We start from the raw sequence: 23,514 nt of genomic DNA, 5'->3' as shown, positions 1-23,514 counted from the left end.
TAGAGATTTGTGTGAAGCCAAAAAAGAGGTGTGATAATTGGAGATGCAAGGAAGAGGCAATACGCAAATTCTAAGAATCCATGAGAAAAAGGAATCACCTTATGGTGCTACATTCTGTTATGAACACACAAAACATCAATTGGAGCACAACCATTGACATGAAGAAGAAGAAGAAGAAGAAGAGGATTAGGGAATTCTGGTTTAAGAGAAAAATAGAGGAGAAATATGTAGGCGGTTATTCATGTTTTTGGCCAGATTTATGGAGAAACCGATGTCTCATATATAAATAGAATGATATGCTTTAATTGATAACATAATTGTTGATTTTAAAGATTCTACAATTAAATGTAATTATGCCCGAATTATGAAATATATTTTCGAAAGTATGAATAGATTCTATAATTAAATATGAGTAGATTCTATAATTAAAGATACCATAATTTAATGTAATTGTGTATGAAATGTAATTGATAAATTTAAAGATTCTATAATTAGATGTTTAAATTCTATTTTGAGAAGATGATGTCATCAATTTGATCTAATGGTGAAAATCATATGATTGAAATACAATCAATGGCCTTGATTGCTTCATTGGTGAATTAAAGGTTCTCTTTTAATAATATTTAGAAATTAATGGTTTCCTAATAAAAATGGATTTTATATTAATGGTTTGCTAATACAAACAGATTTATATTAATGGTTGATATTTAATGTTTTAATTGAAATGGTTTTCAGTAATATGTTTTTAAAGTTGACTATTTTAAAACCTTTATAACCGAAAATTCAAGATTTAAAATAGGGGAAATTTATTAAAATTAAATACATTCTATTTCAATGGATTTAAGTTAATTTTGTTTGACAATTGGAAAGCTTTTATTAGAATTAAATACATTCCATTTAGGGAAGATGATGTCACCAATTTGATCTAAGGGTGGAAAACATAAGATTGAAATGCAATCAATGACCTAGATTGTTTCAGATGATATCATAAGATTTTTGTTTTAATATATATTAAAGATAACATAATTATTGATATGCTTATTTAATGAGTTTTTTTTTTTAAAGAAAAAACTAATCAGGTTTAAATTTTGAAGCCAAAAACTATAAATAATGGAATTAAATTATGAACAATATTAATTAGGGTTAATGATGACATAGATCGTCAAAAGATGTCTTGAAGGAAATGCTTGCTTTAGTTTGTAGAGATTTGTGTGAAGCCAAAACAGAGGTGTGATAATTGGAGATGCAAGGAAGAGGCAATACGCAAATTCTAAGAATCCATGAGAAAAAGGAACCACCTTATGGTGCTACATTCTGTTATGAACACACAAAACATCAATTGAAGCACAACCATTGACATGAAGAAGAAGAGGATTAGGGAATTCTGGTTTAAGAGAAAAATAGAGGAGAAAGATGGAGGCGGTTATTCATGTTTTTGGCCAGATTTATGGAGAAACCGATGTCTCATATATAAATAGAATGATATGCTTTAATTGATAACATAATTGCTGAATTTAAAGATTCTACAATTAAATGTAATTATGCTTGAATTGTGAAATATATTTTCGAAAGTATGAATAGATTCTATAATTAAATATGAGTAGATTCTATAATTAAGGATTCCATAATTTAATGTAATTGTGTTTGAAATGTAATTGGTAAATTTAAAGATTCTATAATTAGATGTTTGAATTCTATTTTGAGAAGATGATGTCATCAATTTGATCTAATGGTGAAAATCCTATGATTGAAATACAATCAAGGGCCTTGATTGCTTCATTGGTGAATTAAAGGTTCTCTTTTAATAATATTTAGAGATTGCTAAAACGGACTATGTTAAAATTAATCGGTGGTTTTGAATTATAGATATAACAAAATTTCTAATCCCTTTGCAGAAAATAGCTAAAAATAACCTATAATTATAAAAACTAGACGAATTCTCGTGCGTTGCGCAACGAAGTTTAAAAATATATTGTTAAAATATTAAAAGATATATGTTTAAAATGGTTATGTTATTGACATTAACTTTGAGATAATATTTTTACACTAATATATATATATATATATATATATATATATATATATATATATATATATATATATATATATATATAATTATTTTGAACAATAATATTAATTGACATCAACCCACATTCCTTATTAATATAATTAAATATAATTATCTATTTAGTATTATTTTTAACAATTATTATTATTGATTAATTATATTTTTACTTATGCGATCATTTTTTAATTTCAATAATGATGTTCATTTAAAATACAATTTATTTATAGCTAAATGTAGTTTATAATTTGATGTTATTATCATTTAAATTTGTTATTCATTAATTTTAAACCACTTATTATTAATAATAAGTTAAATAAGACTTTTAAGAAACACTTAATATTATTATTAAAATTTGAAACATACACTAAATAATAAAGTGATAAGATAGACAATTTGCATTTCAAAAAAGACTTGGATGGATAATATGACATATCCATGTAATTTGATTTTATTATTTATAATCGTTGCTTATTATATATTTAAAACAAATCTTATATAAACATCCAACCTAAATATTCATCTTCAAGTTTTCTTTCTTCGACACGTAAACAAACTTTTGTTATAAAGCCAAAAATGGAATAAAAGACACACTTAATTGTATGATCATGATATTTTGTATTTTGATTGGGGCTTGTACAAAACATGCATGAGCATATATTATTAATTTATCTTTTGTTTGGCATTGATGTAACATTTGAATAAGGAAAATAAGAGTTTGGGTAATTCAAATAAGATAGGTTCAAATCCAACGTATCAAACGGATTACCCATTTACTAAAGTCTAAAACCCAAAAACTCAAACATGTTCTAATACCATACAAATGCATGAGGTTTTAGCAAATTATTATCTCATATGAATTACCATTGATTATGTGTGATTAATTATTAAGAAGGTGAAAAGGTTTCGGGGTTTCAAATGCATGAGGTTTTAGCAAATTATTGTGGGGGGTTTCAAATGCATGAGATTCAAGGGAAAATGCAAGCTTTATAAGTATGTAAGATAGCCACTAAAATCGCAGATGGATTAGGGTAATCTGCGATTTTGTCTTCTCATCTTTGAATATATAAGCGCTTAAAGCATAGGCGTGCATTGTAAGTTGTATGTTCGTAGATTAACCATGTCCATCTGCGACCATCTGCAATTTTCTCTTTTTAAGAATATAAATTCCTAAATTTTTTTTAGAACCCTCATTTTTCTTCACTTTTGTTTGGGAAACTCTCTCAAGTCTCTTAGAGGAAGCTATAGACGATCGTATGTACTCTCCTGAAAACATGGTAAGATCTTTACTATTTTGGTGTTATAATCATCATTTATCATGTTTAGGGTATGTTTGTTTACGACTTATTCATAAAAAGTACGGAAAAACATAAATCGAAGGTGTTGCCTTTCTGATTTTCGTAGATGTATAAGTTATATCCGATATTTAGAGCATTTCATAAGTAGCATTGTGGTTTTGATGCCTCGGTAGCCTTGGTATTGTTAGTATATTGCAGATATGTGATTGTACAAGTACATGATGCATAAATCGTGCATTGTGAGGCTATATATTTGGTTTTCATGCATTATATTTGTAGTAAACAGATTTTCTGATGCATCTTCAAGTTGTACATTTGCCATTTGTAAGGCTGTACAGTTGGTTTTCATAATTTATATTTGTAGCCAAATGATTTTTGATGCAAGTGCAAGTATTATGTGAATATGTTAGACAATTGTGATATAAATATGATTTATGTTATAAAACTTATTTACGATGCATCTTAAGGTTGTACCTTAGCATTTCATAGTATGTTATTGCAAGTGAATTGTCATATGTATATGTTTTTTTTGATAGTTTTGTGAATTTTTAGTATAGTTAGAAATCCATTAACTAACTCTTTTAAGTTCTTATTCTAGATTCTTAATACATGATGTGATAAGATTACATTTTGATGTTTTATAGAATTGAAGAAAATAGAGGAAGCTTAAGGGAAGACGCGAGCTGAATCTAATCGTGAAGAAATGGATTTCGATTGCATTGCTTGAAGATTAGAATTTTGAGCTACTACTTGGAGTTAGAATAGATTGCTATGAAATATGTATTAACATAGTTTTCAATTGAATTGCATTGTAAGGACAAATTTTTCCGCAATAAAATAAATTTTGATTTTATATTATTTATTTATCCTTGCAATGGCGTGTATGAAAAATTGATGTTTGAATGTTTCAGTTATTAGCAATAATGGATTATGTTATTTGTGGAAATGTCAAGAATTTACCAAATAGGGAGAGTTTCTCATCGCCCAAGTTTCAATTGGACAGAAACTTGGAATCATGCAACTTGGTTGCATGATTAATGAGAAATTTCATATTTGGAAATTAGACTAATTCGTTGACAAAGTGTCAAGTGAAGGACTATGAGATCAAGTACACAAAGTTGTGTGTTGATCAAGTCCACCACAAGAGTGACAAAGATATTCGTCATGATTTACTAAAGGTTTAGTAAATATGATTATACTTATAAGATTAAGTGTAATTCTGAATTGATTGAAAGAGTTTCAATCAATAGCAAAACGGATAAGAAGAATCAAGTAGGCAGAAAGATAAAAGTTTCTCTATTCTAAGAAGAAGGGAGAGTACCTTTTATTATGTTTTATGATAGGTCTTTATGATTAAGAACCGTATCTCAATTGATCCTCTAAATGAATCTTAGTACAATTGTATGTCTGAGAAGAGGAATCAAGAATTGAAGAAATGGTTAAATCAAGAAGTTAATCATACTTCGTTCCAAAAACAAGTCTTAGAGTTAAGATTGTGACATTGAGTGACAAGTCTTAAGAAGGTTTATAACATTCATCAAATGTGGAATTTGAAAAGGTTTTCTTATTCTTGCACATTTGAAATTGGAAAGTTGTGATGTCTTGGAGAAGACAAAGACCAACTAGGACCAATTTTGTGAAGTGTTTTGTCTTGATAAAAGCTACACTAACTCTTGAATATTTGTTTGTCGAGAAATGTTTATTGACAAGAGAATCTTATATGTCAAGGAGTCAGTGGGAGTCTCAATGGTCTTGAAAGGTCTCAAGAACAAATCAAGAATAAACCTTATCGATCATCACTAGCACACAATTTGAGGTTTATAACCTATCGTGTTGACATTATTTTGTTTCTATGCCATTCCAATTGAGTTAATTATGCATGTGAGTTCTATGAGTTCTCAATTGAACGCATAAAAGGCAAGCACCTTGATCAATGAAAAGTACATTGATAGGAAAGGGTGAGTTGCTTAACTACTTGGAAGACATGATGGGCACTCGTGTTACCATAAGGCAAGAAATCAAGATTGAGAAAGTTCGGTTCATATGAGTTTGGATTTGCGCAAACTTTGGTTTTGACAAATTCGCATGGATAGGAACATATACACCATTAAAATCTAAGTGTCATAAGATTCCCTCCTTCATGAAAATGACTGTGAGGAAATGCTTTCACTAAGAGAGATTTTAAGAAGATAGTGATTATGAAAATTGCATTCTTAAATTCGATTATGGTTACGGTATCCCTTTCCATGATTTGAATTGTGAGATTTGGCAATTAGTCTGAATTGTTTAGACACACATATGAGCTATCTAAGACAAAGGTGTATAAGATTAAGAAGCTTAGATAAAGGATTATCAAAGCATTAGGTATTATAAATATGAACTTAAGAAATTCAATAGGTATTGTTTTTCTGGAAGTTAAGTTGGTTTCTGAATACACGTCAAAGCTAGTGGGAGCATAAGTGTTATGCTTATATGATAATAATCATCATGATAGTGGGAGCATAAATGTTGTGATTGTATGATTATTAAGGCAAGTATTGCAAGTTAACAATATTAATTATAGAAAACAAGAGTTATACTTTGCAAAGTCGTAAGGGTTGAATAGTTGTTTTGCTATAATTAAGGGAGAGAATATTATGCTTCATTTCAAATCTAAAGGCTTAGATTGTGGAATGTTAATAAATTTAGTCAACGATACATAGTGCGTTCTCAAAATTTCGATTATGATTATGGCATCCCTCTTCATAATTCGAATTATAAGAACGTGACACATAAGATATTATGGCAGCAGATTAATAAAGTATCGTATCTTTATGTAAGACATTATGCATCGTGTCTCATACGCTTCGGGTATAGGATCGATTGCAAATGCTATAATATTTGACCATTCTAAAATTTTCCAAATGTCTAGCGCATTAAGAGGGAAAAAGGACAAGAATCCATTTTGACTAAGATAATTAAACAACTATCAAAGGACGATCCAAAGCTCGCTGAGAATTGGTCGCTTGTGAGTAGTTGGAAGTATGGTATTGGATGGACCATATCGACATTATTATGAATAGATAAGATTCTATTAAGAATGAGTTGTCATATGGCAAATATGGAAATGTTTCCATTTTGGGAGCTGAATATTGAGAATCTATGTCTAGATTAGAAACTTTTATGCAAGAAGGATGTTCAAAGGAATGTACTTTGAGTGAGAGACATCATAGAGATTGGCCAAGTCTTGATGATTTTGAGATATGACTTTACGAAAGGATCATTGCATAAAATGTTAGAATCTAGCATATTCTATAAGTGGCAAGAATTTGATATTCTTACATTTGTGATAAGGATTGGGAGTTGTGAAATGAGTATGATTGGAAATGTGTTCATTTGATCTGTTTCACAAAGTAAGGACCATAAGTAAACATTGTGTGCATGCTAAGAGCATGGGACAAGTGTAGTAATAATTCAAGAAAGAAGTTGATTACCCGAAACAACAAATAATGAGTAATCAATATGGTGATTAAATAAAATGTTTTTATTTATACCCAGAGTTTGGGGCCATATGGGATTAGTATTATTCTTGTGTTTCACTTTGCATGTTTTGACTTCCTGAATAATTAATTATTTCAGAATATTCAAATTATTCGAACGGACCACAGTGGTTCATATTTTGGAAGTAGGTATGAATGAAGACTGTCGTGAATTGGTGTGTGGATTGTCTAAAGTGTATTAGACATAAGCAAATGTTTGCTGCAATGTTCATGAGTGCTTATGAATATGATTTGAGCATTGGATTAAACCCACGCTCACTTGGATCACTTCATGAATTGTATCATGAGTGATTGGTGAGACGATAACATCTTATATTCTTGAAACCGAGATGTGTGAGTTGTATCTTGCGAGTCGGATACACATTGATAATATGTAAACGCACCAGTAACTTGGTGTTATAAAACATATTGTTGTGTGTGATTCGGTAAGTGAGTGCAAGCAAGCACTGAATCAAAGTTTATCCGTTCCTTTTATCCAAAGTAGGATGAAAGCGATATCTGTGGCCCCTCGATGATTTAGTGATGACACATAAGCGCTTGGCCAAACTGAGACTAATTTGATGTGTTCAATTGTAGTCTGTTATCATTTGTCATAAATCGGGGAACAGTATAGAAAGGAATGGTTTAAATCCATGTCTCAGTCTATACGATATCTAGAATGGAGGAATATATGATCCCTTATCTAAAGGACATGCTTCTGATAAGATCAGAGTTGACAGCGGCTTTTGAAAGCTACGATTGCAGACCAGGATCTGAAGTCATATGCAGAATAGTTATTAGACTTATCCAAGTGGGAGACTGTTGGATTAGTGTCTAAGTCCATAACTATTTTGGTATGTACTTGACCCGATGGTGCATGGTCCTTTTGGGTTGCCTTCACACCGGTGACTAGACAAGATGATTGTTGAGGAGAGAGGCTGGTTTATTGTTAAGAATAATAAATTAGGGTATAAATATGATTTGTTAATATATTATATGATTAATATATTAATTTGGAATCATATTATTAATTAGTATTTAATCAGAAATTAATTAGGAATTAATTTTGGGATTAAAGGAACTGACTGAAAGTGTAGGGGCCATTTTGTAATTATTCAATAGTTGAGGCTTTGGGCCATTGGATCACCTTTATTAAGGCTTGAACGAAAATACTAGAAGGATCTAGGAGTTTTCGTCCAAGGGCTTAAGGAAAGGAGTCAATGGACTTGCTTAGGCCCTAAGCTAAGGGATTAGGGTTTACACCTGGAAACCCTAGTTAGCCTTAAGTATAAATAGCACCCTAAGGCACTAAGATTTCGTCCAAGCTTTAGGAAACCCTAAATGGGACGAAATCTAGGGCAAGATACCCTTTTCTCCTCTCAACAATATTCATCCTTTCACCTAGTGTGTTTGTGAGCCATTAGAGGTACTATAATTGTGGTACTTGCTTTTAAGAGCTAAGGAAATTCAAGGAACTAGTTGTTATTACTATATAACAACAAAAGGTATGTATTCTATTCTTTTATATGGATTTCAAAAATAATAGTAGCATGCCAGGTTTCTTTTTGTGTTCATAAAGTTGTATAACTAATAGTGAAAACATAGATCCAACTCTAGGGTTGCATGCACACATAGGATTGTTTGTATAAACCCATCAGTTTCAAGTTGTGTTTGAAGTCTTTCCAGGATGGATGCAGTTTGTCAATGATGGTTGACACAACAATGGACTCATCCATATTCATATGGTGCAGTTTAAAGTAACTGTATATGGCAAGGAGTTCATTGAATTGTTCAGTAACAGACCTTGAGTCGTCCATCTTATAATTGTTAAAGTTACTTACCAGAAACTTCTTGCTAGAAGCATCCTCGGTGATATACTTCAACTCAAGGGTGCCCCACAACTCCTTGGCACACAAGGCTTCACTATGGATATCAAATAAAGCATCAAACATACCGTTAAGAATGTGACCTTTGCAGATGTAGTCATTGTTGTCCCACTTCTATCTCCTTCTTATCTCTTCAATAGTCTCAACAACACCTTCCTCTGGCTCTGCTGGTCTTGGAGTACCAGCACCTATGCTGCTTTCAGAGTTGTCAGCATGAAGTCCATCTTCTTCTTCCAGCTCCTGAAGTCGACGCCTTCGAACTTCTCCAGCATTGCAAACTTGGTGGTCATCTCGCGGATTAAGTCACCCATCTCCAAGAATAGTAAATATCAGTTTGAATGTTGGGAAATTTAGGGTTTATGGTGGAGATCTGGATACCAACTTGGATCGTAATATCACTTTCCGAACTGATATTTCTACCCTATGCCTGGGTTACAAGAAATTCATCCTAGGATAATCATAGTGGACACTTACGATTCTAGGCACAGAAATCGTAAGCCAGTATGCTAGAGAATTTTTGAAAGTATGATGAAAACGAGAGCTTAAGATCGTCCCATTTTTCTGAAAAGAAGAGTCGTTTATATAATAAACGATATTAGGGTTTCATTAGGGTTGGGCCGCTATAAATTCCTTTGGAAGGAAGTTAGGGTAATCCGGATTTTAATGAGGATTTAGGGTTACCAAAACTAACGAGTTTCGTTAGTTTTACCATAATCACTCTCAAGAATCGAAATATCACACTAGCGGGACACCAGCCAAGGGCTATGCCCCTTGGATCCCGCTAGGGGCGCTGCCCCTAGACCCCGCCAAAGGGGTGTTGCCCCTTTGGAAACCCTGGACCCAGGGGCGCTGCCTCTAGACCCCCGACTAGTCGTCGAACCGGCTATTAAGTTGATCTTATACATGCGTGCACTCCGTACCAACCCGTACACATATTAGAAAACAAATTAAGATGCCCCTTAGCTCACATGATAATTCAAGTTACATAAAATGACATGGTGAAACTAAAATCACCAACATCTTACTCCTCTGCATATTGTTCTTTACACGAGAACCACAATAATTCTTTGTATCCTGGCTGCCACTGCAGGTAGCAACGCTGACACCAAATGTTCCGACGATGTAAGAACTTTATTTTGCTATTGTGATGACCAGATATGTCCTCTGCACTGTCAAAAACCATTCTCACACACTCTGAGACCAAAATACTCGTTGTAGATCATCAACTACTCGAAATTGCTTTGCTTGTGATCAATCTTCTCAAAAAACAATGTCTCCTTGTTATCATCTCCAACAACCCCCATTGATGTCGCCCTCTGATCTAACCACCACCTCCTACGATTACAAAAGCCTAGTATAGGGTGGAGTTACCAGATTCAGATTCTTTGTAGGGGTTGTTTATCACCGTTGTGTGTAACTCAACTCAATCGCCACCGTGTTTGGACAACATTGACCTCCTTCAGGTAACACACATGGGAGGAGCTTTGACGGTTCTGAACATGATAATCAATTTTCCTGAAGTTGGTTGACCACTGACCAGAAACCATTCCCAAATTCTTCCTGAAAACTAACGAGCAAAAAGAACACAAAATTTATATCAAGCGATTCTTTTTATATATTGAACTTCAAGTCAAATTTCCATGGGACTCTAAAACATGGAACGAAAAAATTTTTTGTAAAATTTGATGATCAAAATCCCTAATAGAAAATCTCAATTTGTTTATACCTAAAATAGAAATAGAGTGATTATGTTCGATGAGAAACTAAACGGACAAAACACACAATCGAAGGAAGGCATCGAGAAATTGAGGAAAATGTTAGACCTCACATATGAATGCTTTTTTATTGTTTTGGAACAAAAATGCTTTTTTGAGGATAACTAGTCAAATCTATTCATAAGAAGTCTAATTACTTTCACGGTAGACCTCACATATGAATTTAAAGTCCATAAAGTAGCCCCCAAAGTTCACATATTTGTTCTATTATTATTTTTTTCACACTGTATTAAACCTTAAACGTTGGGCTACTTTAACTGAATGCAACATTCATTTTATTTATTTGTTTGTGTTTATTATTTAATCAGGCTGTCGTATATATTAAACAACGTGTTTTCAAATTATATGGTTCAGGCAAAATATTTTATCCACTTGAAGCAATTCAAAATACACAACAAAACTTACCAGTAATTAACATGGTTTAATGGAGGAGAGGAGCAATCATGAAGAGCCATGCGATGATGCACTCAAAATGATCTAAATTAAGAAACAAATTTTATAAAGTAGAGAACAAGGTTACGCATGATAACAATATATGAAAAACTTAAAACACATAAGTAGAAAGGGGAATGGGTCAAGAAAAATCCAAAATCAAAAAAACTGACAAAATATCATAAACTTAGAAATAATATAGTATCAGAAGTGACTTACATCTATTGTCAATGATGATATGCCTTGTTGAGGATTACATAACATAGCTATCCTATCCTATCCAAAACCAACAGTTTTCTGTAACAAATACCAACAATACAACTTCATGTCAATCAGAGTGATTGTTTAATTAGACTGAACACCATACAAACAAACACAAAAATATGAGATTAACCCTAATCTAATCTCATAACTTGCAGACTCATGAGAATATAATCAAACAATCAACCAAGATCACTACCATTGCAGATTCATACTAGACCATAGTCTTATCTAAATACCAAATCCAACAAAAAAAAAAATCCACCTTTCACCCAAACATCCTCTTTCTATACATGAAAAACTAGAAATTTTACAAATGAAGAAAATAAATAATGAGTCAATTACTTACTTGGACCAATGCAGATGAAAACTGAGGGATGCAACAGCATGTTGGGAGTGAGAGCAGCAGAAGAAGATCGAGAATTAAAAATAAAAAAAAGATCTACAACTCAAATACATAGTAATCTAAATCTACAACTTGATCATGTATAAATACCAAATCCAAAAGAAATTTTGTAAATTAGCACCTCTAAACAACACTGATATGACAAAGGTCATACAAATACAAAATCCAAATAGTAATACATTAGAATAAGCATATCTCAAAAGCAAAACTATCACTGATAACATGCATTCAAGAACTACTTGCATTCCACATGATCTATGCAGCTATTCTCTTCCTCTCTTGAACTTGGCAACTCTTACCACAACTGCAACGTATATCTTATCCATGGTTTCCTCAGCAAACATGAAAAGTTTGTGTCTCCACTGCTTCTTGAACATCAGAACTCCAATAACACCCCAAAACCCTGTTCCAAAACCACTCATTATATCCACATAAAACAACCATACCTCCATCTTCTCATCAGCTGCTTTGTGTTTCTTCTTGCTTGTTGTTATTGTTGAATCTTGATGATTTGAGCAAGTGTTTTGCAATGGAGGTCCACATAGATGTTTGTTCCCAGCATATATTGATGGATCATCAATAAGCGTCTGCAGTTGATTTCCTATTGGAATTTGACCCGACAAGTTGTTGTGTGACAAATTCAAATGGCTCAAAAAAGTCAAAGCCGCCATGCTTGAAGGGATCCTCCCGCTCAACTCGTTTTTTGAGAAATCAAGAGTTTCCAAATTCATCATGTTTCCAATGCTCTCTGGAATACCCCCTCTCAGATGATTATTAGACAGATTCAGACCCACCAACATAGAAAGTGTAGTTAGCTCGACCGGTATTTCTCCCTCAAGTTTATTGCTTGAAAGGTCCATGTTATAAACCATACTCCAAGTTGTTGTATATTCAAGATCAACACCTTTCATGACCTGAATCACATTCTTATCAGAATCGAAATTTAAATAACTCTCATATATCGAGTGACTCACAACCATGCCATTTAAGTTTCCTACACAACGAGGGATGGTTCCGGTTAAGTTGTTGTATGCAAGATCCAAAATTTGAAGATTTGAATTTTTGCAAAGAGATGGAGGAATTCTACCAGTGAAGTTGTTTTTGTGTAACCTCAAAACCACCAAAGATGTAAGTTTTTTCCCTATCCAATTGGGTATATTTCCATATAATTTATTGTCACCCAAATCTAAGACTCCCAAACCTTGTAGATTCCCTAATTCTGGAGGAACTTCACCAGTAAAGTTATTTTTGTTCAAATTTAACCAAAATAATGATGAAATAAGAGCAATTGAGCTAGGAATGGCACCAGAGAGCTGATTTGAGCTTATACTCATGATAACCAAACCCTGCAGATTCCCCATACAGTTGGGAATTTTCCCACTTAACATGTTTCTTGAAAGATCAAGCCCTTTCAAATCTGTTCTTCTGCATAATGACCTTGGAATTGACCCACTGAAAAGGTTATATTCCAGAAGTAATACATGTAAAAGCCCATATACATCACCATTTCCTGCATTAGGAAGGTTTTTCAAAGATCCGCTGAGTTTGTTGTGAGAGAGATCTAAGAAAATGATGGGCATCTTCCGCAGCCATGTGGGCAGCGGCCCCGAAAGTGTAGCATTGGACAACTCTAAGATTTGAAGTTTCCTCTGATGTCGAAGCCACTGCGGAAATCCATTCCCGATATTGCAAGAGCTGAGACTAAGAGATATCAACTGGAATGGAGGTATCCACCCACGTGAAACATTGAATGTCAGCTTACTCATTTCCAAGAGCTTCAACACTGAAAGATTAGCAAAATGGGCTTCGGTAACCGCTCCTTCTAAAGAATTGTTATAGATAGAGAGAGTACGGAGTTTGGCAAGTTGCCCAATCGAAACTGGAATAATCCCGTCTAATAAATTAGATCCTAGATCCAAATATGTTAAAGCTGCTAATTTTCCAAGGGATTCTGGAATTGAACCATTCAATTGGTTAGAAGAAAGGTCAAGTTGGGTAAGATTCCCAAGGAATTCTGGAATGGGACCAGTCAACTGGTTTTCAGATAGATCAAGTACTTGTAAAAATCTTAATCCTGTTACAGATTCAGGGATTGAACCAGTCATTCTGTTGTACGATAGATCAAGGTGTCTTAAATTCGCCAGTCTTCCAAGTGTTTCTGGAATTCTACCATTTAAACTCCAACTTAATTCCAGCAACTCCAAAGCATATATGGAGCACTCCGATGCATTTTTTGGTGAGTCAGTCATTTCCATATCAAACTCATTATATGTTACACTTAATCGTTTCAGGTGGCACTGTCTCCAGATACCAACATGCTCAATTTGCTTAAACTTGTTACTAGAAAGATGAAGGACTAGAAGTTTAGGCAGAATAGGAAGAGATGAATTCAACATGGTATCTGAAAGGTCAAGGACTTCTAGGGAGCTCATGTTTGTCAATACAGATGGAAATATGCTTCCAAGTGGATTATCGCTAAGATCGAGGTGTTGGATGTTAGAAAGTGTACTGTAATTAAGATGTGGAGAAGATAGATGCGTCTTATCCAGCCCACAACCTGACATATGAAGCTCTGACAAAGAAGGGATCATGCTTAGTAGGTTTGGAAAGTTCCATGCCAATAAACTAAGATTAAATCCAGAAAGACTGAGGAATGTTAGGGATGTCATGTTTTGAAGAAGGAAGGGGAGTGGACCTTTGAAAGAATTGTAGCCAAGATCGAGGTGTTTTATATTAGGAAGTATTCTACTGGAATTAAGAAAAGGACCAAGATTAACATTGGAAAGTCTACAATGTGACAAACTTAACTCTTTTAAGGAGGGAATCATGTGAAGCATCATGTCCCAGTTTTGTGCTCCACTAAGATCCACATAACTCAAGTTGAGAAGCTCGAGTGACGAAAGGCCAAAAGCCCATGCCATATCATCTGCCTTCAGAAAGTTTTCATGATGGTTTGAACTGAGATCAAGAACCTTTAAATTAGAAAGATTTCCAATGCGAGGAGGAATAATACCTTGAAAATCAGCATCAGAGAGATTGAGGTAGGTCAGCTGTTTCAATGATCCAATGAACTCAGGGATCCGACTTCCTTGAAAATAATTCTGACTCAAGTCGAGGTATTTGAGATGCCTCAACTCTGCCAAAGAAGAGCTCACCTTATTACCGACTAAGAGGCAGTAGTCATCTCCTTTGAGATGAAGGCGTTGAACATTTCCAGTGACACCATCACACTGGATTCGTTCCCACATGCAACACTCATTTCCAACCCATGATGACAACATTTCAAAAGGATCTTGGATACTGTGTTTGAAGTTGAGAAGAGCAACTCTCTCTTTCTCAGAGCAAATGACACTAACATTTCCAACCCCCAAACAAGTATATGTGGCTGCAAACAAAAACACACATACGAAAATGAGATGGAAACCCAAACCCCTCCAATTCCCCATTATCAACCCTAACTTAATTTTAGTTTAGAAGAAAATTGAAGTAGGCAGATGAGTTGTGATGTTGAAGTGATGGGTTCTTATGATGAAGTAACTAGTACATTTATAAAGCCATAAATTAATGAAGAATAACTTGTTGCAATTGGAAGACTTGGAAGTCAATTAAAAATTTGGGGAAAATGAATTATCTTAATCGCTTTGTTTATATTTAGGTAATTTCTTTATTTTTGTATACATTTAACCATTTAACTAGCCTATATGTGTAGCCGGTGACATTGCTAATATGTGAACAAATTAACAAGTTAAATGTGTACGAAAAAAGAAAATTGTCTAAATGTGAACAAAATGAAAAGTTAATTACCTTCATAAGTCATTTTTTTCACTTTTAATAGCGATTTTATTTTTTATATTTGTTTGTATTATTTTTTTTCAAACGTTATATTTAAAATATCCATATTTTCCTAAATATTAATTAAATATTGACCAAATTTAAACTATACTTTTTAATTATTAAATATGTTTTTGTTTTGTAAAATATTTTATATAGCTAGCCTCTTATAAATTTTTTTTCTTTTGTTTTTAAGCATATACAATATTTTTAAAGTAATAGTATCTAACAATAAAATTAAATAAATCAAATATATAACAATAAGTATAGAGGGTCTTTTAAAAAATAAAAAGAAAATATTACTTAGCAAATAAACACAAAAAAAATCTATATAATGTAAATGTTTTAAAATTATTCCAACATTTTAATAATTTTTAATTAGAAGTTTACAAACTTTTAAGTTTTTTTAATACAACATTTTAAACTAGTATTTAACAAAAGTATTTTAAAATGTTACAAAAAATATTAAATTATCATATAAAATCTGTGAAACACTTTAAAACTGTTGTAAAAGAGAATTTAAAAATAAATGTATGAAAGTTATAAAAAATTATATGGAAATGTAATTAAAAAAACAAGTTTAACACATTTATAAAACATTTTGTTTAAAAACACTTGTATTAAAATTATATAAAGGAGTAAAAAAAGTTTAAAAAAATATAAACAGAGATTAAAAACATTGTATTAGAAAATCCGTAGGAAAAAATATCATAAAAATGTTGTAAGAAATTATAAAAAAAAAATTAATTTTGTAAAAAAAATTGTTCACCTTTAAAAAACTTTCTTTTAAAAATTTGTAAACTTCTAATTCAAAATTATTAAAAAGTTGGAATAATTTTAAAACATTTACAATATATAGATTTTTTTATTTTTATTTGCTAAGTAATATTTTGTTTTTATTTTTTTAAAAGACCCTCCATACTTATTGTTAAATATTTAATTTATTTAATTTTATTGTTAGATACTATTTACTTTAAAAATATTGTATATGCTTAAAACAAAAGAAAAAAATTATAAGAGGCTATATAAAATATTTTACAAAACAAAAACATATTTATTAATTAAAAAATAAAGTTTAAAATTGGTCAATATTTAATTAATATTTAGGAAAGTATGGATATTTTAAATATAACATTTGAAAAAAAATAATACAAACAAATATGAAAAATAAAATCGTTATTAAAAGTGAAAAAAATGACTTATCAGGGTAATTAACTTTTCGTTTTGTTCATATTTAGGCAATTTTCTTTTTTCGTACACATTTAACTATTTAACTTGTTAATTTGTTCACATATTAGCATTGTCACCTGCTATAGCCAGGTGACATTGCCAATATGTAAACACATATAACAATTTAAATGGTCAAATGTGTACAAAAATAAAGAAGTTACCTAAATGTGAACAAAGCGATAAAGATAATTACCCTCGTAAGTCATTTTCCCTAAAAATTTGTAACCACAAACTTATATGCTTATGCAAGTTTTCTTTATCTCAATCACAAAAAGTGGTTTACGGGACAAGACTATTCCACACAGCACATGCAATTCTATTTCACCACAATCTTTTAACAAATTAAAATTGAATAAAATGCAGTATTTGACAAATAAGCATTTCCATTTCAATAAATCATAGATACATTATAAATATATTTAAGTGATAGTTACAATTATAAGCTGGGAATTTAAAACCGTGACTAAATATGTAACTGTTAGATGGGTTGAGCATGTCAAATGAGTGGAAATCTAATGCTTACAAGCTTCTAAATCACATTATTTAGAAATCATGTTATTATTTTGATATTATTATTAAGTCTAAATAAAAAAAAACAGTGTTTAAGATTACTAATCGATATGTTCACACTTTATTATTATTTTTTGAAAATACTGGTATCAGACCTTGGCCTCCTAAATTACATGCAATATTCAGTTTGTTTATTTGTCTTATTTTATTATATGAAAATAATAATTTTAATTCATCACAACAATATTATAAGTTGCAAACTAAGCAGTATATCATTCATTACTACAGTATTCAAGCGTTCTAGTATATCATTCATTACTACAGTATTCAAGCGTTCTAGAAAATGTGATGAAACAAGTTTATCCACATGCTTTTGGTCTTTGTCTATATTTACTTTTCCCCCAAAATAGGCATGGAAATCAATGTTTAATTTGTATCCACCAAATTTTATTTTTTGCTCATGAGCTAATATTTTCCAATCTCTTGAATCACATTATTTATAAAAACTATATTATTATGTTTACAGATTAAAATACACAAACTCGTGAATTGAAAAACAATATTATTGTTTTAATATATTTAAGTAGAAATGATACATTTACTTGGGAATTTGTTCACAAGAAAATGATACATAAGACTTTGAAGTCAACATGGAAGTCAATGGACAATTTGTATCCACAAACTTGTATTGTTTTGGTCCAGGTTCACTTTTAATTTTCTCTTAATCAAAATAAGTGGTTTTGGTTCAAGTTTATTCCCCATAGCACACGTAATTACTTGGTCACAAGTCTTTAACAATTTATGAATTGAAACCTATATATTGACAAACAAGCATTTATGTGTTTGAGAAATCAAAGATAGTTTATAATTTTTTTTAAACCATTGCTCTATATTATAAAGTTGATTCTTAGTTTTAACGATTTAAAAAACTAGATACAACAGAATGAGTTGTTTTTAGTATTATTTGATGTAACAAGGTTAATGTGTCAAGTAAAGGAAATCTATTTACATTCGGATAATATCTTTTATGCTTATCTACATTCTGTATAGCATGATTGTCTGCGTTTTTATAGCTTTCCTTGTTTATTGTATTTATACCCTTCTGGGTAATCCTTTGAGATCAATATATATAAAACCTGATAAAACACCATGTTATATAAATTACAATGTTCAGGCAGAGTCTTGCCATGTGATTCTTATTTTCCTTGTCAGGTGATGTCTTTATGGAGGTTTTACATTTTTTTTTTTTTATTTTCTTAATAGTATGCTGGAGAAGGGTACAAGACTTGACATTGCATTTTGTGGAGTTTATATGAAAATAAATTTTAATTTATAACAGAAAATTTACAAGTTACAAATATGATGACTATGTAGCCCATGCATGTGATGTGTCAAACAAGTTATTGTCATGGGAGACTTGGAAGTCAATTAAAAATTTGTATCCACAAGACAAGACTGCATGCTTATGGTCTATCTATATTTACTTTTCCTTTGACCAAAACAAGACATGGAAATCAATGTTTGATTTGTATCCACAAAATTGTATTACTTGATCCACAAAATTTTATTACTTTGGACATGGACTATTTTTCTTTTTAATTCTCTCAGTCAATGAAAGTGATTTTTGGCTAAATCTATTCCCCATGTCACACGTAAATGCATTTGCCCACAAAAACGATATATATGATGGTTTTAAGAGTTATCATAATTAAAGATTATAAACTTGATTTTGAAATTTAATGATTTACAGAAATACCTAAAATATATTTTTTTTATTTTAAAACTTATTCAAAGTGTAATCTAATACTTACAATCTCCTGAATCACATTATTTAAAAACTTTATTATTATTTTTATGTATTGAAGTCAAGAATGATACATGAACTTGCGAGTTTAAAAAACTACATTATTATTTCAACATATTTAAGTGGGAAATGATACACGAACTTGTGAATATGTTAGCAGGCCAATAGTACATAATAGTTCTAAATAGTTTCACGGTAGACCTCACATATGATTCTTAAAGTCCACAAAGTAGCCCCCAAAGTTTATGTTATATCTTTGACACTTGGGTTCCCTAAATTACAGGAAACATTCGGGTTGTTTATTTGATTATTTTATTAAAGTGTGGTGTATACAAGACATGGTGTTTTTCAACTATTACAAGGTTCACATAGATAACTCACCCACTCGAGTTAGAAAAAACTGACCTGTAACATGGTTATGAGTATAATATATGATGCATCTTCAATGACCTAAAGAAACAAATCAAATAAAGTAAAGGGCAAGGTTAGTCCTTATCTATATATACAATAAAACCCTCAAAACACATAATAAAATTAAAAAGGGGTTACCCTGCAAGAAAAAAGTAAAATTAAAGAAACAAGGAAAGCATCATAAAACAAGAGGTAATGAATACATAAAATCTTTTTCATGCTCTGTGGGTTCAACCAACATTAATATAATGATAAAAAAAACCTACAAAATGAGAATGTTTTGGATAGCTAAAATGCATGTATAACCTACATTAAAGTAAGTAGTTAACAACATGTAGAACTTTTGAAAGCCCACTAGTCAGCAGATTTAAAAAGAGTAATAATATCTTGCAAGAAATTACCTTTCCAGTTAAAGTGGATTTTGCATTCTTGAAGCTATGACCAAATCTTTGACATTCGCCAGATGCCTATTTGCAATGTTTTCACCTGATAAATTAATTGACAAATTTAATTTGTTGCTCTGTTTTATAATATAAGCTACTTAATTAATAAAACAAAAAGAATACTCAAAGACATTCCAATAAAGACTTATGATTGTAGACTAATCCATCTGAAAGTGTATCTCAATTCAAGCCCGATCCCTTTCCTAAACCAAATTGAAACTTAATGTATGTACTACAGAGGCATTGTCTAGGTATTGAATTCAATCTCATCTCGAGCAGCAACATTATAATTATATACGCCATTTCTACTAATTGATGCTATTCTTTTTATTCTCTTGTCTTACATTCTAGATATGTTTACATTTTGGTAACTAATAGTGTTATAGGAATACAACATTGAATGAAGAGCTACCTTGAAAGTTTTCATTCAACGACTTTGAAGTCAAGACAAAACTATATAAGCAAGTTCAATTTCAAACATATATACCCCTCACTACGTAGTACATACACTCTTGCCATAACTATAAAGTATAAAAGTATAAAGTATAAACAATCCCCAGTTGTCCTTCTTAATTAAGCTAGAAGTAGTATACCATATATCCTAAATTTGCATAATATTCCACAATTCAATACTAAGTTGGTTGTTTTTAAGTTTTAACAATACTCTACTATATAGTATATACATATACCAGAAGAAAAGTAAACAAATTAGTCAAACAAAAGTCAAAGCTGGAGTCCAAAGTCAACAGAAGTAAGTTGTTAGAATGTAGCTCATGGGTTAGTTACACAGCCATACAGTTACTAGTCTGACTACATATAGAGAGATTGGAGAAGAGATTAGATCATTCTTGAATTATATTTATAGTCATCAAAATAAACATTTTGTCTAGTAATCAGTATGTATATATAAGTAATATGTAACATCAATATTAATTAATTAATTATATATCAGTTTATAAAATACCCAACAAGTATGCCTCAACCCACTTTCCTATCAGCAGTCATCAATATCTGATAATAATATATTACAAGGTCGTATAGCCCCTCCAATATGTTCCCTATGTAATCAAAACCTTGTTCCAGCTATCATTTGGTTGATTTTTTACTTGATTTAACATCATTCCATAGTTTTAGCATATGTATGTATATATATATATATATATATATATATATATATATATATATATATATATATATATATATATATATAATATTTTCTGTCACACCCCTGAACCAAGGATGGCGGAAACGTCCAGGGATGGAGGACTTCATGTGTAGTATCATAACAACAATGGTAATAGTGATGAAAGTAAACACAACCAACATATATATAATTGAAAAAGTTACATCAATGTATGAATTACATGTTTCAAATTCAATTACAATATGTTGACAAAATATGATAAGTTTGACGCTTTAACGTCCCATCCTCAAAAGTACTTGGTTACCTGCTTAGTGATTTCCTGAGAATACAAGCAGTTTGAAAAAGTGTCAACACAATGGTTGGTGAGTTCATAAGTTTTTGTATATCTTTATGAAAAAGCTCGTCAAGTAATGGCATAGTTGTTCCAGAAAAATCCGATATTTTTCTTAAAATGAATAATGTAGACTAGTATCCAAAAGACTGTAATGCCTGAGTAATCTTCCTTATTTACAGAAAATAATGTACGTTTATTTCAATTCAAAAGCATATGATATTAGTGAAACTCTCGTAATTTCTTAAATTTGTTAATATTTTCTGTACGTGTAGTCCTAAATCTCAGGACCAAGAAAATAACAAGTATTGCCCATACTTAAAGTTATAAATGTGGTATCACATGATGTGTAGTCATGAATACCAAAACCGAAAACGTACAGTAATACCCGTACTTATTGAGATAAAAGTGATTTTTAAAATCGTCATAAAACTCGTTTAAGTTTTATAAAAATCCCGTAAACCTTATGTATTGTTATATCCTTATGTGAGCCGCTATAATCATACTTAAGACTAAATGAACCTGCCACGACGTTTCTCAGGCGTCGAATAAAGACTGAAATGACATTTGTCACCCGTAGACCTGCAGGTCCAACTGTAGCTAGCAGCAAGGTGTGGGGTGTCAAACCCAATATAGATCTATATACAACTATCACGTTCTCCCTCTAGGAGACTCTGATTATAACGAACAGGATTTTATATCCCGCACTCGGACGTACGGAAAGAGAATGTCTCACAATTTAGATTAACAAGTTTACAAGTTGTATGCGGGAGTGTAAATTCTTTCTGTATGAATGTACCCTTTTCGTACGTGTGTGTCATGTGATGTATCATAAACTATACCTATTATAGTTTATCCAAAATGTTTGTAATATGTAAGAACTCTTTTATGAAAAGCGTTAGGATTATGAAATCCATTAAACTATGCTTATTATAGTTTATACATATATACATGTTCTAAATGGATGAATAATCTTATCATGAATAACTTATTTTCAGTTTATGATGATAAAATTTACAACGTATCGCATTCAATACTTAGAACTTGACATTATACACTTTGCTCAACATATTACAAAGTGTTATAAAGATTACAAGCTGTTAACAAGTTTTCAGCCTTTCTACACTGTTTTTGAAAATTCATAGAAAAATCATACGAAGTCGAAAACTAAATCCGTAAATTCTGAGAGTTCCCAAAATGTGTCTAGTTTACTCATAATTTTTATCATGATTTTTAATGACCTGCAACTTAGGTAGAAAAGTCCATAATCACAGACTGGTCCGGATTGGTGTTTGAAATGATAGGCAGTTTTGTAAAAATCACCATAAATTGTAGAAAAATCGTATGGAGATGTGCAAGTAGTCATTTTAAAGCTAAGAAGTGGAACTACATGCACCTAAAACAGTTTTGAAAACTAAAATGTTTAAGGTGTCCAAAACAGTCCGTGAATGGAGTCCAACTTTTCTGATGAAAGCTGTTAAAAGAATTTAGATATGTTCTTGGTGTTTTGGCTTGTATTCCCCCCCTAAAAACTTGAGAAAACATGAAAATACAGGGGTATGAACTCACCTTAAGTGTTTTCAGTAGGTAAGTGTTGAAGAAGAGAAGTGTTCAACCCAAGAACACTTGAAGAATCACTTGAAGATTCGAAGCTCTAACACAAATATATTGGAGTTTGTGTAAGATATCCATGATTTGAGTGGAAATAATTGAGATAATCATAAAGAGAATGGATTATGCTTACCAAATGTGGAGGAAAGACTCAAGATCAGCCCTTGAATCTCGAATTTCTAGAGAGAGAAAGTGAGAGAGAAAAGAGTTTGATCTTCTTGTGAAATGAGAGCAAATGAGAGAAAATGAGGAGAGAGAATGATTATCCAGCTCTCAAAAGCATGGGGATGGGTTGTGAGGGAAGTAAAAGGTACAAGGTATGGTGGAGAGGAGTGTGGGTTGTCATGGAGTGGGCATGGGGTTGCTTGTGTCATAAAATAAGGTAAAGTCAACATTCTACCTTTGTACTTTACCTAATCTTATTTGGATAAGATTTTACCCTTAAAATATGATTAAATTATTAATTTAGGGGTCTTATATTTTAAAATGAAGTTTTGGGTGAAAATCTCATGTTAAAACAATTAAAAATGGGTTTAAAACGCAAAAACGAGGTGAAAA

At 31.5% G+C, this 23,514-nt stretch overlaps 1 protein-coding gene across 1 annotated transcript; it reads right to left on the bottom strand.

Moving 5' to 3' along the window:
• Positions 1 to 11,904: 11,904 nt before the first annotated feature.
• On the bottom strand, positions 11,905 to 15,087 carry LOC111896056 (receptor-like protein 47). Its single transcript, XM_023892080.3, has one exon. It carries the CDS (start codon positions 15,085 to 15,087, stop codon positions 11,905 to 11,907), a length of 3,183 nt encoding a protein of 1,060 aa, XP_023747848.2.
• Between the last annotated feature and the right edge of the window lie 8,427 nt (positions 15,088 to 23,514).

This window comes from Lactuca sativa, chromosome 8 (genome assembly GCF_002870075.4).
Source record: "Lactuca sativa cultivar Salinas chromosome 8, Lsat_Salinas_v11, whole genome shotgun sequence".
NCBI classification, from domain to species: Eukaryota; Viridiplantae; Streptophyta; class Magnoliopsida; order Asterales; family Asteraceae; genus Lactuca; species Lactuca sativa.
Note: the sequence above shows the minus strand (reverse complement) of the source record. Positions and strands in the feature narration are given on the sequence as shown.

What these genes read in the sequence shown, in the direction of transcription:
- LOC111896056 (XM_023892080.3), bottom strand. Translation starts at nt 15,087, where the DNA reads ATGGGGAATTGGAGGGGTTTGGGTTTCCATCTCATTTTCGTATGTGTG.